The sequence below is a fragment of the Topomyia yanbarensis genome, chromosome 1 (genome assembly GCF_030247195.1).
Source record: "Topomyia yanbarensis strain Yona2022 chromosome 1, ASM3024719v1, whole genome shotgun sequence".
Taxonomy (NCBI): Eukaryota; Metazoa; Arthropoda; class Insecta; order Diptera; family Culicidae; genus Topomyia; species Topomyia yanbarensis.
Genome location: NC_080670.1, coordinates 5,454,662 through 5,477,860, shown reverse-complemented (window position 1 = coordinate 5,477,860; position 23,199 = coordinate 5,454,662). Strand labels below are relative to the sequence as shown.

General features: G+C 41.3%; 1 protein-coding gene across 1 annotated transcript; it reads left to right on the top strand.

Moving 5' to 3' along the window:
* The first annotated feature begins 1,616 nt into the window (after positions 1-1,616).
* On the top strand, positions 1,617-22,179 carry LOC131676711 (protein fork head). The gene has a single exon (XM_058955972.1). It carries the CDS (start codon positions 3,208-3,210, stop codon positions 4,519-4,521), a length of 1,314 nt encoding a protein of 437 aa, XP_058811955.1. The 5' UTR covers positions 1,617-3,207; the 3' UTR covers positions 4,522-22,179.
* The last annotated feature ends 1,020 nt before the right edge of the window (positions 22,180-23,199 follow it).

The window sequence follows — 23,199 nt, the reverse complement described above, 5'->3', positions numbered from 1 at the left end:
AGTGCAACTTAAATGTAGACGGAATTAGTTCCTTTAGATTCAGTAGCCTGTTCATCGAAGCAAGCACAGCCTTTGGGCACTGTTATTTTGCCACTTTTTAGCAATCAATCAAAGAAGGCGTTCTGTAGCCATGATACAGAATCAGTAAAATGCATGGTACTTTGTGAACATTTCGGAACATAAATAACTTAAATGAATTTTTAAATTCGATTTGCCTCGATTGAATTTGTTGGTAGATTAACCAAACTGAAGTTCAGGCCTCCGAAAGCGAAAGGCGTAGTATTTTCTGCGACTACTTCATTGCTCTAAACATTGAAACTCCACACTTCTAAAATTAAATTCGTTTCACTACTACTGTTCTAGACTATGGGGACACTTCGGCATTCAACCACCACTCGATCTCCCGTGAATTCTTTTTATTCCGTTGCCTGATCCTTGCGAAATCCAGATCAAGCAAGCAAGAAAACTTTAAAGTCTTTCAACAACGGAACACAACTCCGAATAAATACAACCTACAAAATCACTTCCAATTCAACCAATCTCACTCCAGATCCCATAACTGTCCGATTCGATTTCGCAAATCGATCGACTAATCCAATCCTGGGAGGTAGAATCCGTGGACTCCGCAAATTACACTTTCTTCCTCGGCTGGCGGGGCTGGTCTGGCGACGTCCGATATCGATATCGATCCGATTTCAGTCGGCGGTGTTCTGTTACAATGCAGTGCTTCTACCCTGTCGCGGATTGTAACCAAAGTGTCACCCACGGTAAAACGGTGACAGGCTTCTTCATGCAAGCCAGCAAAACATTCGGCCGATATGTCTGAGGCTGGTTTGGTACGTTCCGTTTTCCGATAAAATGTCAATTAGAGAGAAACCAACTGACACATACGCGTGACATCCTCCAACCCCACCCGCAAATCCTCTTCCAGTTGCAGTGTATCTTTGGAGCGGCCGGATGCCCAGAAAAACTGGATGATTTGACAAGGGGGTGGTGACTCAGCTGCTGCTGGAAGGGAAGCAAAAAAAAACACAGTGGAGTCCATTCGAAGCCGGTCTTTGATCAACTGTGTCCGATGGGATCCGCAACGGAAGGTCGCACTGTCCCACCGCGCCCTGGGGTTGGGGTAAGGGGACAATTTTATCGGAAATGCCGTACCACATCGATCCTTCGCAGTCCTTTGTCATAATCGATGATGATGAGCGAGGGAGCGAAGGCCAGGAAGGTTGCTGGGCGCATGCTTCAGCATTTGAAGTCCTTGTTCCGCAGCCAGAGATGAGCCGAACGCACCATCCTTTTCTCGCACAAACACAGGATCAAAACGGATCACACGAAATCATCCAGCAGAGAAGTTGCCTGACAGCTTCGAGTTTAGCTCCTCCCCTTTTCGTATCTATCTCTATCACCCGCTGCGAGAGTGAACGAGTATTGGCTCATGGCATGCTGCGTTCGGTGTGATAGTGAGTACTGCTTCGGTGGTGAATTTCCCGCACCGATCGGTGGTGAATTTCGGTTTCTTTGTTTGCGACTCACTGCCTGCTTTGTGCGAGCAGACGATTGGCTGCTACGGTTGTACCCGTTGGGATTCGATGTGGTGCGAGTGGGATGCATTGCGTTTTAGTCGGCTCGGTCGCACTGCTTGGTTAGGGTGCGGGAGCGAGATTGGATAACGTGTCGTTTGGCCGGTACCAATACTGACGCAGAGACGGTCTCTCGTTCCGTCACGCAAGAGGATGTGTGTTTAAAGTTTAGTTAGGCACTTCAGTCGAATATTGTTTGAAAGCCAAATAGTAGTTATTCCCCTCTGCAAACAGCCACATCTTGTTATTCCGGAGAGGCAGGCAGACAAAGTTTGTACAACATTATAATATATAAACATAATATAATAATAAAGCCCTCGCGCGCGCGAGCTGACGCTTTTTCCTCGGGAATCGGAGTGTGCTGTTCTGGGATTTTGGAGACATTTTCACGGGATTTTCCACACGCGTGCAGGGCAAAATATTTGCTTGATTTTTGGCGTGAAAATTGGAGGACACGGGCGGCCCCCCCACAAACGAAGAAACGTGAGTGAGCGAACAGATCCGCGAGTGGAGGACTCCCATTGTTCCGCGTTGGGAGGCGGGAATCGAAAGTGAGCTTTGACGCGTTTCGGTGTGCTCCCCGGGACACGGATCGTTTCGGCATATGTGAAATATACCACTCGCTGCTAGTAGTTGTAGTGGTTTCGTTTTAACAGGGGAGCAAATTTCGGACACAGATACAGCCGAAAATAGCCCGTTCCGTCACGCACGACGCATCGTACGCACGTTCGCGGGAGAAAATATACATCGAGTCCTTCGAGACTCTGCTTGCTTGCTTGCCGGAGAGTCCTTCAGAGATAGTGCTGGATCGAAGCCTCGCAGTAGAGCCAGAGAGAGCCACGGACTGAAGCGCACATATTTGCCTTTTCAATCAGTAAAACGACACTGGTGTTTGGGTTGCAACGAGTCAACATTGGACCGAGCTAAGGGAAGGAGCCACGACGACGACGACAACGACGTTGGTTTGCTCTGGCATCCAAAAGCGGAAAACGCTTAAGCCTTAATCCTCAAGAGTGTGACGACGTCGATGACGAACCTGTTGAAACTCCCCCCGGGATTCGAAGTGTGTGTATACGCTGTTTGCTAGTCGCCTGACGGCAGAAGGTCCAAGGCACCAAGGCAGTTAAGTTTTTGTGTCCACACAAAGCTCGGTGGCGCTTGTCCGAAAAGGAGTCGCCTCTCGCCGTGTGACGAGGTCCGGAGAGTGGAGTTGTTTGTGTTTACTATTGAATTTTAAACAGAGTTCTTCCCGGGAAGTGTGTATCCTGACTGGCGAGGCCCCCAAAATCGAAGGAATATATCCGGAAAAAGGGGGGGTTTGTGTGAACAAAGCAAACAACGATATGCTCGGCGAAGATAACAGTCAGCCTACTGTGTGAAGTGATAAACAATTTAGTGATTAAAAACGCCGGGGAGGAATGTGAGCCGCACTCACCGCCGAGAATTGAGCGATTGAACGAGATGATTGATCTAGTAGTGCTGGTAGACCAAATTGTATTCGAAAGTGATTTTGATTGATTTGTTTGTGTGCACAGCTTAGTGGCCGTGGAAGACAAAGTAAAGCTTGTAGTATTGGAGCATTTAGGGAAGAACAAACGATAGTAGCGAGAAGTGAGGAATAAAAAAAATGCAGAAACTTTATCCGGAAACATCGATCAACAGTACGAGTATGGCCGGCGGAAATATGAGTCCGATGACGTCAACCTACAGTATGAACAGCATGGGAATGACCGTCGGCGGTATGTCTTCGGTATCACCGCAGGGCGGCGGTTTCGGAGCTTCAGTTCTCGGCAATCCGGGAATGGGGGGCATGGGTGCTGCTATGAACTCAATGTCCGGAAACTGTCTGGCGTCAGCCCCGATCGGGTACAGCTCAATGGGATCACCAATTCCCAATATGGGATCGTGCATGGGTGGCAACGGAATGAGTTCGATGTCGGCCATGGGAGGATATTCGAGTGTAGCCGGAAGCCGAGAAATACTCGGAGATCCAGGCTCCCCCAATTCAGCTGCCCTGCAGCGAGTACGAACGGAAAAACCTGCGGCCATCTACCGACGGAATTACACGGCTGCAAAGCCTCCATACTCGTACATCTCCCTGATCACGATGGCCATCAATAACAATCCGAACCGAATGCTTACGCTTGCTGAAATATATCAATTCATCATGGACCTTTTCCCGTTCTACAGGCAGAACCAGCAGCGATGGCAGAACTCGATCCGACACTCGCTCAGCTTCAACGACTGCTTCGTCAAAGTGCCCCGAACACCGGACAAACCGGGTAAAGGTTCCTTCTGGACGTTGCATCCCGATTCCGGTAACATGTTCGAAAATGGTTGCTACCTTCGGCGACAGAAGCGATTCAAGGATGAGAAAAAAGAAGTGATCCGTTCCATGCATAAAAGTCCCTCGCACAGCTTGGGAGCAACCAGCCCGGACAAGAAGGACCCGCACGATGATCACCACCACCATCACCACCGGGATCCGAAGATATCGGCCGACACGCACGGAATGTTGAATGCCGCCCATGGCAAAGAAGTGGACGCTCTGGCCATGCTTCATGCGACCACCGATCTGGCATGCTTGGCACAGCAATCTCACCCCCAGCACAGTTCCCATCATCAGCAGCTCCAACAAGAGGAATTGACCGCCATGGTTAACCGGTGCCATCCGTCGCTACTGGGCGACTACCACTCGATGCACCTGAAGCAGGAACCCTCCGGCTATACGCCCTCTAGTCACCCGTTCTCCATCACCCGGCTGCTACCGGCCGAGTCCAAGGCCGACATCAAGATGTACGACATGAGCCAATACGCCGGCTACAACGGGCTGAGTCCACTGCAGAATTCGCATGCGGCCGCAGCCGCCCTCGGACAGGATTCCTACTACCACCAGAGTCTCGGTTACCACCATTCGTCGGCCGGTACCACCAGCTTGTGACATCAGTATCCGTTGGCATAAGTGAAGCTCAAGAATTACTACAACTGCGGCGGCACCGTCGGAGGAGGAGGAGCAATAACCGGCGGTATCAGCGGCAGTATCAGCAGCAACACTCACCAAAACGCCAACAGTAGCAGCAGCAGCATACATCACCGACTTCACAACCAGCAGCAGCAGCATCATCATCATCATCAACAATTTAGCCCGGTCGATAGCGGCGGCCAGCCTAGATCCGAGTCCGGTCACAACTTTCAATTCTAAACCCGTAGAGAAGAGGGAGAACCAGCAAGGTAATAGTTTGTAATCGAATCCTCCTACGTTCGCGGGGAGCGAAAACAGAGCTAAAGAAAATCCGGAAACCATTGTGTTCGTAGCAGAGGAGATCGGGTGGGTTCCTCGAATCAGGGGTTTTGGGTTTCTTAAGTGGTACCACGCGCCTAGATCGGTTCGGAGGGAATTGCAAGTCACGTTCCGACGGGGGGATAGGCCGGAGCGTTGAAGTGATAGAGTAAGATCTGCGTGTTGCTTGTTTCATAGTTTTGGGAGCTACTGTCAGAGAGTTTGTTCAGCTGGCAGCCTACTATTCTCTGTTTGACAGTAGTTGAATGCAATTTTTTCGATGGATTTTTGATAGAGTGTTTCCGTCGAACGTAACATCTGAATTTATTTCTATTTATCTTGAGAGGGATTTATTGTCTGTTTCCATGGTACCGTGAACCATTATTAAACAATTATAACAATCCGTATAACAAAGCGTTCAGAAACCAGTTTTTCAAAAAAATAATTCAGTAACGAAAAATTGAGGTACAATTTCACATTAGTCCATTTTAGTCCATTCCCTCCATTGTACTTTGGTTAGCTAGAAATTTTCGCTTCGAATTCGTATAATAATTAATCAGAATTAATCGCTTGAACAAATTGCTTGCCAAACTCGATTTTTTTTTTTCAAATTTGCTCATCAACAATTATCAGCTTTCCCGAGTTGAACAACACACATACAATCTGTGCAAAATGATCAGAGTGTAAAGATCAGAAACTAGTAAGACCAGCTCCACATCTTGATGCCACCAAACCAGGGCAAATTTTTAAAATGATTAGCGATGAAGAGCTAGTATCTCAAATTTAACTATGTTGAACACACTTTTTAAATCTGATTATTTATCAGTAAACAAGTTAATGAATGAATTTAAAGGTGCTCTTTAAATTATAATTGTTTTTAATTTCGAATAATTTTCGCGGCTCTACTCATTAGCTAAACTGAGCCGTCGATCTTTTATATAGTAATAGGATCATTTGAGTTCATAGTTGCTACTTACATAGCTTACGGTCGGATGATATTGTATTTTTTTCAGTTTTTCACTTCGTCTTTGTTGGTTTGTTTGGAAGAAGCCTTCGCTGATTGTGTTGGCAGTTGGCTTGGAGTTACTAGGCACAGCCGTGCCTAAGATGCTTCTAGTGGTTCAGTCGACGATGATAAAAATTATCTGCTAGCTTCGGTTGTACTGGAAAACTTTTAGTAGCTTCTACGCAAGGCTTCTGTTGTACGCCGCCTGATTACAGTACCTACACGTGATGATCTTGCTTTTATACGTAGGTTGCGTGATGTGAGAAATGATTGGAGGTTTTGCTTGAGTTCGTGAAGTTAGGTAGGAAGGAATTGGTCGGCCGTTACACATTCTTATTTCACGCACATCTGGGAAGAAGACGCTCCAAGTGATCAAACCTTTCTTGACGGCGACATATTTGTCATTGTCAACGTAATCGGAGTACATTAGTCGAGGTTGTATTCGGCGATGCGTCGAGGATTCACATGGTTGAACCGATATCAGTGCTGCATTCCTTATATGCTGGAAGTTTAAGCTCCATTTTTACCTTTGATAAATATTCTGCCTAACAAACGGATACGACAGTACTCAAATTCAAAAATCACGGTTTGGCTAGGATTCACATTGCAGGAATTGGAGTTGTAGTTCCATGCTTTTACACAATCTACAGGCAGTCAAAATGTGTAAAACGAGTCCATATTCTTTCATTTGCGCGCTTAAAGCATCGAAATTCCCCACCCTATTTCGAGCAAAGCCATCAATATGGAGCACCAATTTTTAAATATAATTTCACTGCAGATATCTCTGTAATGTTGCGGTGATTGAGCACGGATGAAGCATTTTCTCGGAGTGTTCACGCTAGCTGTTTGAAGGCGAAGAACGAAGCATTTTTCCAGGAGACTGTCCATGCGGATCGGTTAACTTAGCAGATGATTTAGTGAGGAATTTAATCCGACTGTAGTTTAGAAAAAATAGGTTTTTTAGAATATTTGATCCTTCACCAATAAATTTGCGTTGGTTGGAAACTTGTAAAAAACACCGCACACCCCAATTTCCGAAAGATTGTCATTTGTGAAATTCTGTGTGGGTGTATAAAAGCAACGGACGGACCATCTATTCAATAGGCGTCATATCAAACCCAGTATACTGAGGAGACAAGTTTTAGGAGCTGTGACTTGGTTGGAGATCGTTGTTTACGGTGCATATTATTACAGTTGAATTACCAGTCCAAATGTCGTCACGACATTCTATTTTGGACAAGCGAATAAAACAAAGTTGTTTTTGTGATCTGCTTCTGTTAGAGGTTTATACACATTCTTTTTGCCATTTGCTATCGGTTTTGCTATTTGCTACCGGTAGCGTTCAGCCATATATCAATTTTTGTTATCACCTGACTCGTCTTTCAATTTCTTATATCCCACATAGTTTCTTTTCGACTTTTTCCCTTGTGCCGAACTCTAGGCCCGTACAGAAATGAACTTATCTGAAAGACTCAGCTAATGGGTTAAAACGTCTAGAATAAAAAAATAAAAAGCAGCTAATGGTTAAAATGGATGTCGAACAAGATTTGTCATCGAAGACACCGACCTCCAGTTGAAAATCATACATACTGAACTCAGTCAGATTATATCTAATCTTCTTTTGGATCAAAGCTAATTCTCACAGAGTTCGGACACAGAAAACGTTCGAACGTTCGCCCAAATTTGCTCAGTATTATGATATCTTATCTAAAGCAAGCAATTGGCATTACTAATGAGAAGTATTTGATAAAGGACAGCAGTGTCTACATGCCCGCTCACGATGTTGAGATCAACGGCGTTATCATCGAATTGAAATAATATTTGAAGGCCGATTCAATAAAGTATATGGCCGTCTTACTGCACTGTCATTAGCATGCTTTTTACTGATACGCATACAAAATACTGTTTTTCTCAAAAGAAGTTCTTAAATAGATTTTTGAATGCTTATTAATAATAGTGAAGCATGCAAAATGCTAATACACTGCAAGAAACTTCGAACAATCTAACTTATATGGTGCTTTACAGCATATGCTCGATGCTTGGTGGTTACCTGGGTTAGAAATGCTGGAAGGCGTGCCTATCGTTGGGAAAGTCCACGAGATCTATTACAATGCTCTGCGTAAGAAAAGTGCCCGGCGACTCTGAAGCGATCTCTTAAAAGACGCTTCGAAGCATTTTTTTTGTAGAACAACGAAAGAGAGCCACACCATTCACCACGATATGAAATATTATGATATCTTGGGTCAGGAAGAGTGTGACTCTGACATCACCCTGTTAACTGCACCCCAAAAACTATAGGCAGATCAGATGCTTTGAGAAGGCCAAAATTTTTCTCATGGCTGGGCAGAACGGTCACCAAATATAACAGCTGGAGCAAGCACTGTTACAAAGTCTAAGAATTCTAGACCAAACTGGGAGTACCCTAACTTTCTAGGAACACAAAAAAAACCTCAAGTGGCTCAAAATTTCAACCGGAGATTCAACTCAGCACAGGACTTAGTGGGCTTAGGTTGATTACCGGCCACTTTGTGTTATTGTGGAGCTCCTCCCGGCTTGGAGGAGATTTCAATTCCCACGGTATGGCATGGAGTTGTCTTCTCGATTTCTTTTTGTCCATTATAGAAACTTGAGTCGTCTCTTTTTTCGGGTTAAAAAATTTGTAGAAAGATGTGGAAAAAACCAAAGTGAGGGGTTGGGAATCGAACCCTGGTGAGCTTCAGGTAATCGATTAACCGATTATGCTGGTCACGTCTTGTCTTCTCGATGATAATCGATCTAGCTAACTTCACGATCTTTGCTATAGCTGGTCCGTCCCATTTATATTTCTATAAAGTTGAGAAAACGGGCGAAAAAGTTTGCAAGATTTATTCCAGAACAACACCATTTATTGGGAATAAATCTGGTTGGGACTAACAGCGTGGCCGTCTTCTGGCTCTTCTAGTGTATACATTGGCTTCCGTTTTCAACTCGACTTGCGAACAATAATTTAGCGTGTACCTGAAAATGGTACACTGATTTTCCCTGATTTCCATTATTAAAAAGTAGTTCAAGATTTCAGAGTTCCCTTTAGGGTTGCTATTTAATAGAATCAAGTATTTCTAGCTCAATCATCAGCGTTGATAAATAAACCAAAGATCAGATGTCCTAAATAACTTCCTTGAGTGAACCGGATAATTTTTTCTTCGGATTCTGAAGTTCTTTTTGCTTGGAACGACGTAGCCCTGCTTAACTAGTCATCTGAAGAAATCCTGCTCTTTATTTTAACCTAAAACATGTTAAAAATTATGATGGAATCCTCATGATTCTAATTAAATCCAGCCAAGATGAAAAACTAATATGTAAAAAATTGCTTAACTGAACGTTATCAGTAACCAGTTCCCCATATCCACTTTCATCAGGTAAATAGTGACCTGATGAAAGTGGATATGAGGAACTTTCGTAACACGAGACCCTATATTTCTTGGAACAAAAGAACAAATGTTTCACCTCGCGAACCGAAGGACAGATATTGGAATACTTCAAGTCTATCGCTGCCGTGTAGGTTGGTTTAAAACAAGATCATTTGGAATGACTCTGAAGCTGTTAGTTATAGTGAATTCATGACAAGAAAATGCCTCTTCTTTTCAAAGAATCGGCTTCATAATTCATTCACCTTGAAGTGAGATGCGAAAGTTTTTTCTCGTATAGTATGCAATTCACTTTCAATATTTTTGTATAGTTTAAAATGTTTTACAATATTGCTACCATTATTGAAATACGACATTCAACTTTCTCAATCCTCCTCCTGATCTTCCAAATAAAACTCATGATCACTTCCAACCCGCCCTAATGGAGCGCGGGAAATACTTACGACTACGCACCGAGCGCGATGTTTGCAGAATTTAGTGGAGAATATCGCGCGTAAGTCGAAAGCCACTACCACTAGCACGAATCGAATCACTATTAACACAATCGGCCAAACTAACTATATTTCTATCATAAACGTTGAATTTGCTTTCATAAACAGCTCATAAAAATAACAAACTGACTTACAGCAGTGTTGCCAGTCGTTTACGAGTAGGGAGATAATTTGTGAATCAATTTCGTTTGTTAACATCTGCAAACCCATGTAATTATAGTTAAGATTCTCCTAAATGTTTTTAGACATTTTCGGGAGTTAGTAGCTTGATTGAATTCGTAAGAAATACCAAAAATACTCTTCGAGTATCGCAGGATTTTCTGAGTTTCGTATAAATTTTCTGGAATGTCTCTAGTCTATAGGATTCCTCATATTTTTAGAGGATCGTAGGACATCCTGGAAGCTTGGAAATTCGGAACATTTCCGCTTTCTGCTTGAAGTATGTGGTCACTTATGAATGTTCGTAGGGCTTACTTTGAGCTCGTAAGAAATCTCCCACAAAGCCCAGACTTTTTTGAGTTTTGTAGAGATTCTCCAACAATCGCATGAGTAGGATTCAGGTGTGTGTGGAAGAAAATCTTGTTCAAATTTGTGCAGTTACTGAAACCAACTCTAAAAACTTTGAACATGTTCGAAGAAGTTGTTAGGATATCTGTATTGAGTTATCTATCTATATTTATATCCGGAAATTCAATATTGAATTTTTTACACCAATACGAACCAATACAACTAGGTAAGGGCTCTCGATTTTAATAATTGTTCATTAGAAGACTAAACCTATATTTTGGAAATACAACTTGTGAACTTATCATCTGTTTGTGGAATTTAAGGTAGTCCATGATTGAGTGCAATAAAATCAGTTGTGGTCTCAGCTAATGTTTGAACTTGACTTCCCGACAAATTGAATAGTTTAGGTTAAAAACAAGCTACATCTTTGGCTATTAAACATCCGACTCGTCTGTGACGCTTGCTGTACTGAAGCTGAGCGATGCACTTTCTGGTTTGTTGTTGAAGAGTGATTGAAAGTACGATGCCAAGAACAGCTGTGCGAAAGGAACACAACTACCATTAAAAGATCCCGCATGCTTCTTGGTTTCTGGGTGACTTAGACACCATTGTAGTCGACCGTAGAGCAGTGGAAGAGGTTTTTTTGCCTTGGTTTTTCTGCCAATATCGGTCTGAGTATAAACTCTGGTAAAATAAAATAAATTGTAGTTGATAGAGAACCAGATCGCCAGCACGGTGTTAGTTCCGAGATAGAAATTGACGCGGCAACAGGTTGTCCACGCGTTCATATATCTTGGAAGACTAGTGACATTAGTGACAGTCGTGGGAAAAAAGCGGATTGCTGCTGTAAATGACATCTTCTACGATTTACGTATTCAACTAAAGTCCCGCAGCCTATGGCCACACACAAAACTCTTTTCATACATATCGCTGATACTCCCTGTTGCTCTATTCAGATATGAGGTGCGGTCGTTGACGGAAATTGATTATCAACTGGTATGCAAACATGAAAGGCTTATAAAGTACAGCAGACTACAAATAACCGGGTATGTAGCTAGTTTGCAGGAAAAGAAAACAACTAATGTTCTGTTCAGTTGTGAACCTGGATGTCGTTGGTGCAGATCCCGCACTCGAGAAATAGGTGAGCCTTTTTCGCTCAAAATTGGAACATAGCCTTAGGCAAGAATGTCATGCCAACGAAACGATGATTGGATTTCTTCAAACAAGTTTTTTTCGAGCACGCGAAGTAGTTCGACGAAATAAGCTTTAGAAAGGTATGCCAGTACTCCGTTTATATGCAGAAAATTGTGCGTGACATGTCTCCGCGGAATTACATAATTTACTCCCATTTAACGATGAATTCCCAGATGCACTAGTGTCATGCGAAAATAATGGTCTTGACAGAATCAAACTCAATTTTTGAAGTATCTGATGATCCGACAAAGAGTCGATAGTTGAATTCATACAACTGATTCCTGCAGAAAGGCATTGGTCCACGCGACAGGAGATATGTAACATTGTTACTCATATATAACCAGCATTCGACCACAATTTGTATCGGCCGATTGCATTACACTACACCCAGACAATTGGACGAAGGTAAACGGCTTGTTATCAAAATTCAATTTGCCTTTCGCAACGGGAAGGGTACAAATGATTTTCCTACGCTGTTTTCGGCGAAAATTCAACTAGCATACGCAATAAAGAGCGACTGGTTTGTGTATTCGTGGCCAATAAAGGACCATACGATTCTGTAGCAATTGTTATCTGGAATAAACTTCACCGTTAGTTCTAAGTAACTATTCGTATAAGTTCGTACAATTTTAAATAACTATTTGTATAAATTGTTGTTTCCAAAAGCCGTGCTTTCTGTCACAGAGCTACAGATTTGCGAAAAACAATGCAAGGTATATTTGAACATTTTTGAACTCTGGCCGGAAATTCGCGTATCGAGTTCCCCAAGAAGGAAATTGAGCTGGTTTTCAATGAAGCATGGTCCAGCTTAACTTCAACTTCTAATAAAGGATAGAATGATCGCTGAAGTTTCGCATTTAAGTACCCGAAGTGTAGTTCGATTCATAATGCATTTGAAAAAGATACATCCGGATCCGATATCGTTGGACTAAATGTCAGCAAGGAATTAATTTTATTCGCGCATTAATTTGATCTTGGCATGGTGTTTACCTATGAAACTTAAAAAGATTGTCTCAAATAACTATATTCTCTGTAACTCAGTATGGGAGCTGTGTTTCGGTTCAGCCACAAACACTTATATTATCAACGTGGAACGAATACACGAATACGAAATCGAATTCTGAGATATCCCTTCAGCCATGTGCGCAAAGTATTAATTCCTTTACGTGTGTTTCTCTCACATTCAGATTACACGTTCTGCATAGAATACACGTCCATGGAAGAGAATTTTCGCAGGAGTCCGCATCATCTACGTTCGCTGGTTATACACACTATGCACATCTCTTTCGTATTAGAATCACTGATAGTGAAATATGCGTGTATGACAAGAGTTACCAAGACATCGAGCATGTTGTTTGGTCATAAGATTCCTTAAATGTCCGAGCTAGATCACTCAGTGTCCATATTCGTGATATCTTGGTCGGCCGGGATCTGCCATTCATGTCGCTGATTGTTTTCTAAAGATCACAAATATGCTGATGTGAGTTCTTCCTAAAGTCAATTATTTCTCAGAAATTGAACCTCCATATTTTCGTTTTCTCGCATATACCAGCTATTGAGATTCTGCAGCACAGCTGTACGGCCCTTTAACCTATAAAACAGAGTCGTTGTTAGTTCTTTTATGTTTAAAGTATAATATGCAAATCAAATCAGGAAGTGACTTTTTTTAATTATTCGCGATAATACATAGAAATGTAACTGACCTTATAGAGAGAATATTTTAACCATACTTATGTTGTTTCATAACTTGATAATTCAAATGTAAACAGAAAAACTGATTAATACACTCAGGTTTTTTTACGCGGTTTTTACGCGTATTTTGAAATTTGTGCGGTTTTCATTTACGCGGATCTTGAAATTTACGCGGTTTTCATTTATGCGGCCTGTATCTGAGTGAATTCCAAAGACAAAATATCAACTATTTCCTGATCTAAAACTGAAAAGTATTAACCCTCCGGCACTCGCGTCGTTGTATTTTGTGCGAAACTCTAACGAAATTTTCTTCCTTGCTCATTCGGGGAGCCATTCGCGCGAGTGCCGGTGGGTTAAGTGAAGTTGCTGAAAAAACGCCCCAGGGCTCCAATTCAGCTTTTTATTAACACGAGAAAGTTAAAAACTAAATCCAAGATAACAAAACGCTACATCAATTGGGATTGAAAAAGAATCCAAATTTACGTTAAAAATTGGATTCTGGCGGGTAAACTCAAAATCTACGGATCTGACCTCATTCAAAAGTGGCCACACTGTTCCCGAATGTTTGTTGCAAGTCAGCTTTGTCGCATGTTTCCTCATCCATCACACAGCTACTGTATCTTGTCAACATTTCCGCCTAAACTTTCCTAGAGCGAGTCTTGGCAACAAATGGCTGTTATTCATCGTAGTTTAAGAAGTTTTGAACCTTGTATGTACGTAATTTTGCTCTTGGCCTTCTGAACGTAAATTTGAGAAACAACATCCTTTTTGGAAACATTACGCTTCGAAATGTTGGGATTTCCGATGAAATTATCTTTATCCTTTCACTTGCTGCTACCAGGTTTCTACCAGTAGATTTTCAGTATTTTTCTCGAAGCTATATGTAAGTAACAATATTGACAAATAACAGTTCTCTAGATGTTATGTAAAGCTCCGCAGCAAAGTGGGAATACCCTTCTGTTGAAAAAGAGGAGCTTGGTGATTTGAAATATTGCCACGCTTTTCCTTCTTTTTGTCATGTGGAACATCGGCTGAAGGTAAAAATTGAGATTTATCTCAAGGTACAGTTCCATCATGCACGAAATGCTGTACTGATAACTCGAGTAAGGAAGCTTTATTTTGCTTAACGATCTGCAGCGTGTCGTTCGACTATTTGTTATGTCAACGCGTACTTTCGATAAGTAGCATCGTGTCGAAATACGGAAAGGTTAAGTTTGTAACTTGTCGGCATTTCTTCAGTCGGTTTTTTTTCCAACCGGCTCAGCTGCTTCCAATCACGATGCATTGTCAGTTCTCAGATAACATTAGGTACGTATGAAGGCCAGATTCCCATGTGCCAGTTTTGTTGTCAGACGGAACACTTCGGAAAATCTCACACAGAAGCCGCTTTATAGTAATCTACTGTATTATCAGCTAAAACACGAATGGTTGATCAATCAGTAGGTTTTTTTCGTGTTTTGTTATATTAGGGCCGATTTCTTCACTCTTGCTTAACTTTTAAACCAGGTTCACCAGTACGTTTAAACCTGGCTTGAACGCTAAGCGAGGGTGAAGAAATCGCTTTTAGAGTGTTTAAAAATGTTATGAATTTTGACATTAGCTTCTTGATGAGGACAGATTAATTTGTACCGTATCTGGAGCTAGGAACTATCGCCAGGTAGAACATTTCAATAAATCTTTTCTAGCGATGAAACAAATTTAGTAACTTCGTTTTCCGCGATCAAACTCCTAACAAGCAGCAGAAAATAAACAATGCAGCAAACTGTCACGCCCGACAACAGCAATCTACAGCCCACTCATCCGGCTCACAGCCACGCACACTTCAATCGACAAGAACCATCTCCGTCATCGTCAGCTACTCGGCCCATCTGAATAAATATTCATAAGTCCCGAAAAACTTTGCCACACTCCATCATCCAATTCATATCTCGACTGCTCAATAGCCACCATAGTCCGACTGACATTGTTAGTCCAACCTCGCGCACTTGTGGGCACGCTTCGCGCGATCGCCGTTTACCTAAGGTCGAAGGCCACTCTCGAATAGGGCCTCGAGCTCGAATGGCTGCATGCCAGTATGTACTTGATCACGTCAAAAGCGGCCATATAAATGGGTAAATGGGTTTTCGGGTGGGAGTTTCTCTAGGATCACACTATACTCGAGCAGAGATGCGATAGCGATCGGAGGGTTTGTGTTTCCGGAAGTGCACAGAAAAAGGGAAAGTAAACTCCCGAAAAGGGTCCGGTCCGTAGCTATTCATTGGTGTGATAGGATTGTCAGAAAAAATTCGTCATTTTTCTCGTCAACGAAGAAACACTGACCAACTAGAACCTCTGTGCGAAAAAAACAACAAGTGCGTCTTTCAAGAGGGCTACTGAACATCTTAAAGCACTTTGAGCGGTAGGTTTTAAATTGATTCTCTCTCATCTCTGCCATTCCATTAAAATGATGTGTAAAAGGTGCTAGTTTCGAGCTAGACACACACTTCATCTCGGAAGGTACATCAACTCCCCTTAACCCAACCACTCCCGTCCATCGTAAACCGACAAGATCGTGGATTGCAGTAACCGCGCTCAATTGAGGTCACTGGCGGTAGGTTCAGTTCGGTTGACGGTCATCAGGGTGGTACCCCCTTTCCGGATATACTACCAACAACGGTTCAGGAACTGTGTCCTACTACCACCCTACGCGTGAAGACGAATGACCGACCGACCAACCGACCGTCCGTCCGTCCGAAAACGCAACCTAATGAGGAATTACCATAAAGCAATTGCTGCATGCTGCCGAGAGGTCTTATGACTACGCATGAATGAGCAGCCAGTGGCAGCGACCGGCACCGTGGAGGTGGTGGAGGTGTGTTACGAAAAAAAATCTACTTCTTGAATGAGTCGTTTGTATAGCTGGGCAGACCACAGCAGACAGAAGCAACTACTCATCGATAAATTCTCCGCCGTCAACCTACCGGAGAAGAGTCACTCGAGAGTCACCGTGCGCTGGTCGGACAGAACACAGAAGTGAGTTCGGAGCTTGGCGAACTGCTCTTCAGTTTTTTTTTGTTTCTGTTTTCGGTGACATGAAACTGGTTTTGCTGCTTGTGCCATTTTAGTGTATGTGCGCGGGTGGAAAATGTTCGGCTTTCTCGTTTTTTTTTCGGAACACAATCCATTTGTTTTGCCGAATGGATCATAATATTACTGTTATTAAGCAAAAACCGGAAGTTTCTATCTCTTTCTGTTTGACATGCCAAACGGTTTGAGTTACAAAATTTCATTCGACCCGTTTGGCCGATAAGGTACAGCGGAGCGTAAATAAAACGCATCAACATAAACAACAGTACACTCACTGTACCAAAACCGTAGCGTTAAATCGAATGATATTCTTGTTGGCCTGGCCCTTTAACAATTGGCAGTTGTGTTTTGGATGACTGCCATTTGATTTTTGTTGCAATCAACTTTTCGTCTTTGTATGCAAACATCAAATGATAGGCATACAAAAGATAAAAGCAAAAGTTGTAAAATTCGAAATAGCAATCATTCTGTTTTGAAATGTCATCATTTATTTTTCAACAACTAAAACGTCACATTCGATCAGATAGTCTCATGTTTAATTTATATAGCAAATAAGAAAATCGAACTACTCCAAATATTTTTTCGCATGCATGTCATCAAAAAATTGAATGAAAGTTGCTCGAACAGCAAGTCGATAGTTTTTTGGTTTTAGGTAGACCATCAGTTCAAAGGAATTTGTTTTTATATACTTCGTGATGAAATTGATGCAAACGAATATTATTTTAATTGGTTTATTTAAGAACTATTGGCTATTATAATAAACTTTTGAAAACATCTCTAAATAGTATCTAATAGCTTCTTTTCGGTGAGTTTGTATTTAAACAATTCCCCTTAAGTAGGACACACATATTATCGCAGCCTAGATTTTACAAATTCGTATCCATAAACACAAATCAAATGCTTAAAACTTGCTACCGTACTATAAAAAGATGGTTTTTGCATTCCAAATTTTGCTTAGTATAGTTGCCAATCATAATGAATCGAGTCGCGACACTGCACCTTGTAGCTTTAGCATAATTTATGTTACTGAATGAAGTCAGCTGCTGACTGACCTTTAGCTATTCATTTGAATGCGATTCTATTAAATTTATTAAAGTTAAATCCCATGCTACACTTATTTGTTGTCGGTTATTAATCAAATGTAAGATATATCTAACGCAATCAAACGAAATAAAATAGTAACAATTTTTTAAATAAGATTATAATGAATTTGAAACAAATTCACAACTCCCTTTATAATTTCCTCTATTTTTACGTTTGACAGATGGGTTCTTTTCAAATGTTTGGCTAGATATGGTATACAAATACTACATTTTTAGTTCAAATCTGTTTAAATAGTAAATAGTCTGAGGTGATACCCGGTTCCGTTGCTCCCTTCAGTATAGTTCGTTTGTTCTCCTCTTAGGTTATTACGGAAAGAAGTTACGGAAGTTTGCGGCATCCGATTTGCTCTATTTTATTGAGATGCGTGGTATTAGAAGAATCCTGATGGACGGCTTTGAACAAAGAGAAACAATATTGATCACAATATATACGCGAACGGAGGTCTTAAGGAGGTGGAATGTACGTAATGTTTCAAAGGTTTTCTTCCATTTAATTCCACTATTAAACATAGTGGAATTAAATGGAAGAAAACCTTTGAAACATTAATATTGATCAATGATACTCCATATAATTATCACAGATCCTAGCTGTCGAAATCGTACAAGGATATATCTTCACATTCAACGAGAATTTAAAAAGATGCTACCCGTAGGATGCATCCAGTCAGTCGAGATTTAGCGTAGTTTGGATTTACTTCATTTCCAACCAAGTATTTTTTTGAAAATTACTCTTGGTAATAAGAGACGGCAATTCATAGGTACACCTAAAACTGTATGGCTGTGCGATGATGTCGTATTTGATACCATCGTATATATAAGAAAAACATCCGTCTTCTCAAGCTTAAATAAATCCAGGACATTGTCGTTTGGAAGTTGATTAATATATAGGAACTCAACGGTTTGTTACTTTTTCTATAAAAATGGACAAATTGATACGAGCCGCTGATATTTGAAAATTGCTGTTCGATTGGATCAATACTACGTTTTAGTCACATTCGTTTCGGAGAACCTATTACGCCAAGCTCTTTGAATAGAGGAAATATGCTAGCGGAGCATGTCTGCTTCCATTCACGAACAATAGATACAAAGTTGGCCACATCTAGCGAGTCATAGCTGTAGGTATAATTTGTCCACTGGTCTACCAACTTCTTCGGTCAGGGTTTCATTGGTTTCGAATTCATCGGAGCTTTTCAAAGTTAAGAACTTATATGTCGTTGGTGCAGGAGACGCCAATTGCTAAAGGTTTATTCAAAATGGTCTCCACGGGAATGCGCTGTTTTCAAATATCCAATCAAATCTTGTTTGGAAATCCGGACGTCTTGTACAGTGTGTAATTTTACTAAATTTTTGATTGTCTTTGAACATTATTAGTTTCTTATTCGAGGGACATGTGCAATTTCTTTTTCTCACTATTATCACCGAACATGCCATGATCTTTTACTTTGTTGGCACACGAACATCAGGACCACATTGAGCTATGCGGAGGCATGGGAGCTATACTTCTTAAATCCCTCTCCTCGCGACAGTGATTCGGAATATATTGGGTTAAATATATATGGCATATGGCACGTTCCGTATGTAGCGGCGGCAACAGTCCAGCCGGCGCGGTCATCGGGATAGAACCAAATTCGATCGCATATCGGTTCCTCATGTGGCATATCCTGCAACTCCCGAATGTGCAAAAATTCAGTGTATTGATTGCGGGACTGAGACCGCCTTGAAAACAAGAATCGAGCAGGCCCGTGAAAATTTTCCAGACTTTTGGGTTGCCACACGTAACTACTCGTTGTGGAAGCCATATACCTCCGTAATATTTCGGAACCAGTAGTTCCCAATGATATCCATTGTGCTCTTACTGGGATATCAAAACTTAATGGCCATTTCGGCGTCACAATTGATGTAGGCACCAATTAACAGAGTTGGCATCCGATGAACGCTGTCCTATTCTAAAATGATTAACCAGATCGTGAAACTGACCGTGTACAAACCTTTGCCAAACATTTTACCTCTTGTCTTTTTGACACCTTATCCAATACTTCGTTCGCCTCGTCTTTCACAGTTGTTTGCTTTTTGCAATTCCAAGACCGTCGCGGATGATTTCCTGTATGCTCTCAAGACCCCCATGCCAGTGATATTGTCCGAAAATGGGCACAAATAAATCGTTTGAACTGGATGTATTTTTCCAGTAAACACTATTAACAATATTTGTTATTTTTCTTGACCTGAAAAACAGTTTACACTACCAGGTTATCGTTAACACTAATAAAATTACAAATATTTTTTTGCTCTCGTGAACGGATGTGGTTTTAGTAAATGCTGTTACTAGTAAAGAGAAAAAAAAACTAAGAAATACTTCTCCCAATCGCATTGCGCGCATCAAATGATTGTCATTTGGTTCAGCCCGAGCACTGAAAACAGATGAAATACGAATGATGAACTGCTGTGATTTGGAATAATGATTATCAACGCCATCGTTTACTTTTTCGAGTGCAATCAATTCCTTTACAGTTAAGTTTATCATTTGAAAATCGACAACCTGTTCATTCCAATTCAAATATGAAGTCATTCGATCTTGAATTTACTATTTTTTAAATGATTGCCATTCGAAATCGTCAACATCGAGTTTTTAGGCCGTTCATATGATAAATCATACGCTATATTGGAATCATTTTTGTTCAATGTAGGCGTGTGTTCAGCGCAATGAATTGAAATGTTCATGGTCATCGGAATGTCAAGAGGAAGTTCAATCCTAACAAATTATCATAAATTCATTAAAATGAGCTGTTTCATTTGTGAATTGATTGTTTTAAAATGATTAAATGTAACACTAATTAGTTCACAGGAAAGTGTGAATCACAAAGCTTTTATTTTACTGATTCTCGCTAGTGAGCAAATTGGGTTAAACCGAAGTGGCCTACTTATCAGAAAGACTGACATCTCTCTCTCTCCTTCTTCCTCCATACAGAAGGTTCAGCGACTCTATTAGGCGAAGGTAGGAAGCTTAATGTGTGCGTACACATCACTGTGGAAAGTACCACCTTTACCGGAGAAAGGTTACTGTTCCCAGATTCTGGATAAAATTGGAAGTCATCTATGGTCTTCGGTTAAGTCCAAATTTGCGAATATAGGTGCACCAAGTCAGTCTATTAGCTACTGACAAGAAGAATACTAAGCACAAAATATTACTTTTTATTTTACTTTTTAATGGGAGAAGCTGCAACATGTTTGGTTATTTTGTGTGTCAAAAGTGCTAATTTTGTTACTGGTTTAGATACATCATCTAACTAGACACCCAGTTGGTGCTAGTTACTGACGAGATGAATTCTAAACGCCAAAATCAAGCTTCATTCTGTTAGTGAGTTTACCTCAGCGGTAGATTTGATTCTGAATTCATATATAGGGATTTTGCCGGTATATTTTTCCGATCTAATGAGATTTAGGGGCGTAGAACATCCCTATTGCGCTAACAAAAATTTGAACAAGGGTCCCGAGCAAACGAAAAGCCCCATGGTCAGTACAATTTCACCCCCACGTCATGGGGTTTTGATAGTGTTCAAAAGTGCCATGAAACCACCATCACCATAGTCCGGTAAATCCTATGTAAAAAACCTGTTTTAATCCACCTAGAGGTGCAATTGTGCCTTTCTCATTTCTCCAAACTATGATTTAATAGCTGGTTCGTACAATATAACATTATGGAAATGTCTTTCATTCTTATTACACTTAAGTATATATAAGAGCACCTTTTTGCATTCATCGCGGTATCGGTTTGAATCGGAGTTTTCTGTGTGATCGCACTCCACAACCCGTAGCTCCGGAGCCGGAAGTTGGATGGAGATGGAATTTAATATCAGTTTCCGGGGACGGAACACCTTTCATTTGAGACTAAGTTGATCAAATCGGTCTACCCATTTTCGAGAAACCAATATAACCGTTATTCTGAATTTGGATGCTTCCGGATCCGTCGATGGTGGCCAGTGTGGCCAAAGAGACTTTGAATGACTGTTGGTGACCTAGATCTACAAATTCAACAGTTGTGTTTACATTTTGGAAAAAAATCCCCTTTTTACATTCATCGCAGAATTCATTGGAATCAAGATTTGCTGCGTGATCGTACGTATCACCCTGTAATTCAGGAACCAGAACTCGGATCCACACAAAATTCAACAGCAGCTGATGGACCTTCCATTTAAAATCAAGTTTGTCAAAATCGGTTCAGAAAATTCCGAGAAATCGATGTGGACAAATCAACAAATTTTGTTTTGTAACCATACTCTTCAAATCGTAATCCGGAACAAGATGTCGGTTGAAAATGAAATTCAATAGCAACCTATGGGATGATTATACCTTTCAGTTGAATCTTAGTTTGTAAAAATCGGTTCAGCCATCTCCGAGAAACCGATGTGGACATTTTGTTAACAAATCCGCACATACACACACATACATACATACATACATACATACATACATACATACATACACACATACACACAGATATTTTGCGATCTCGGCGAACTGAGTCGAATGTTATATGAGACTCGGCCCTCTGGGCCTCGATTAGAAAGTCGGTTTTTGGAGCAATTGCGTAACCTTTCTATATAAGAAAGGCAAAAGAATAATATTTAATTAGCTTAATAAGCATGAGTTCAATGTTATCTTCATGTGATTATAATTTGGAAAGGTTGGTGGAATGGGTTTGAACGTGTAGGGAATGGGGGGTTAGTAGAGTGGGAGTGGAGGATGCGTCAGAAATCCATCATCTTATTTCGGTATACGGGGTGGATGAAGGAAATGCGGGCATGAGGGTGGTCCAAGAGGAGGGGAGTGATGAAGGAGGAAGGTGTAAGGACAAGGCGGGGGGGGGGGAGGTGCGGCGACGCAATACTCAACTGCATATTTTACCTTCCATTTGAGACTTGGTTTGAGAAAATCGGTTCAGTCATCACCGATGAACCGATGTGACTTTAATTGTGGAATATGCCCGGAATTCCGGACTTCCGGAATCGTCGATAGTGGACAATACATCCAAAGAATGTTTGATTGGCAATCAGTGATCTAGATCTGCGATTAGAAGTAATTTGGTGACCATTTCAATAGTTTTTAGCCTCTGAGGTATTACGATTGTACCGATTTATATGGGAAATTCCAGTGTATCCTTACTAACACCCCTGTAACTCCGGAAGTAAGAGTCAGAACCGAATGAAATTCAGCAGCAGTCAATGGCATTACTGTATCTTTCATTTGAAATCAAGTTTGTAAAAATCGGTAGAGAATTCGTTGTGGAATGGGTGTGATATTAGCTTAGGAACATGGCGGGTTCCATGGGGGCGTCATGAACCGTCATAAGTAGCCAACGTGGTCAAAGCTGCTTTGATTGACCATTAGTGATCCAGACCCCCAAAATAGAGTAATGTTACATCAATTTTAATATGTTTTACATCATTTGAATTTCATGATGGTACCAGTTTATATGGGAATTTGCTGTGTGACCGCACTCTTCAACCCGTAACTCCGGAACCGGAAGTCGGATCAACTAAAAATTCAATAGCAGCTTATGGGAGCGTTATACCTTTCAGATGAAACTAAGTTTGCGAAAATCGGTTCAGCCATCTCTGAGAAAATTGTGTGAGTTTAAATGACACACACACACATACACACACACATACACACACATACATACACACACACAGACATTTGCCGATCTCGACGAACTGAATCGAATGGTGTATGACACTCGGCCCTCCGGGCCTCGGTTAAAAAGTCGATTTTTACAGTGATTGCATAGCCTTTCTTTATATGAGAAAGGCAAAACCATGTTTCGTGTATTTATGAGTTATTGAGACCATTTGACGGTATTTTGATGGTTGTAAATT

Excerpts from the sequence above, each read along its gene's own strand:
- LOC131676711 (XM_058955972.1), top strand. The coding sequence starts at position 3,208 with ATGCAGAAACTTTATCCGGAAACATCGATCAACAGTACGAGTATGGCC.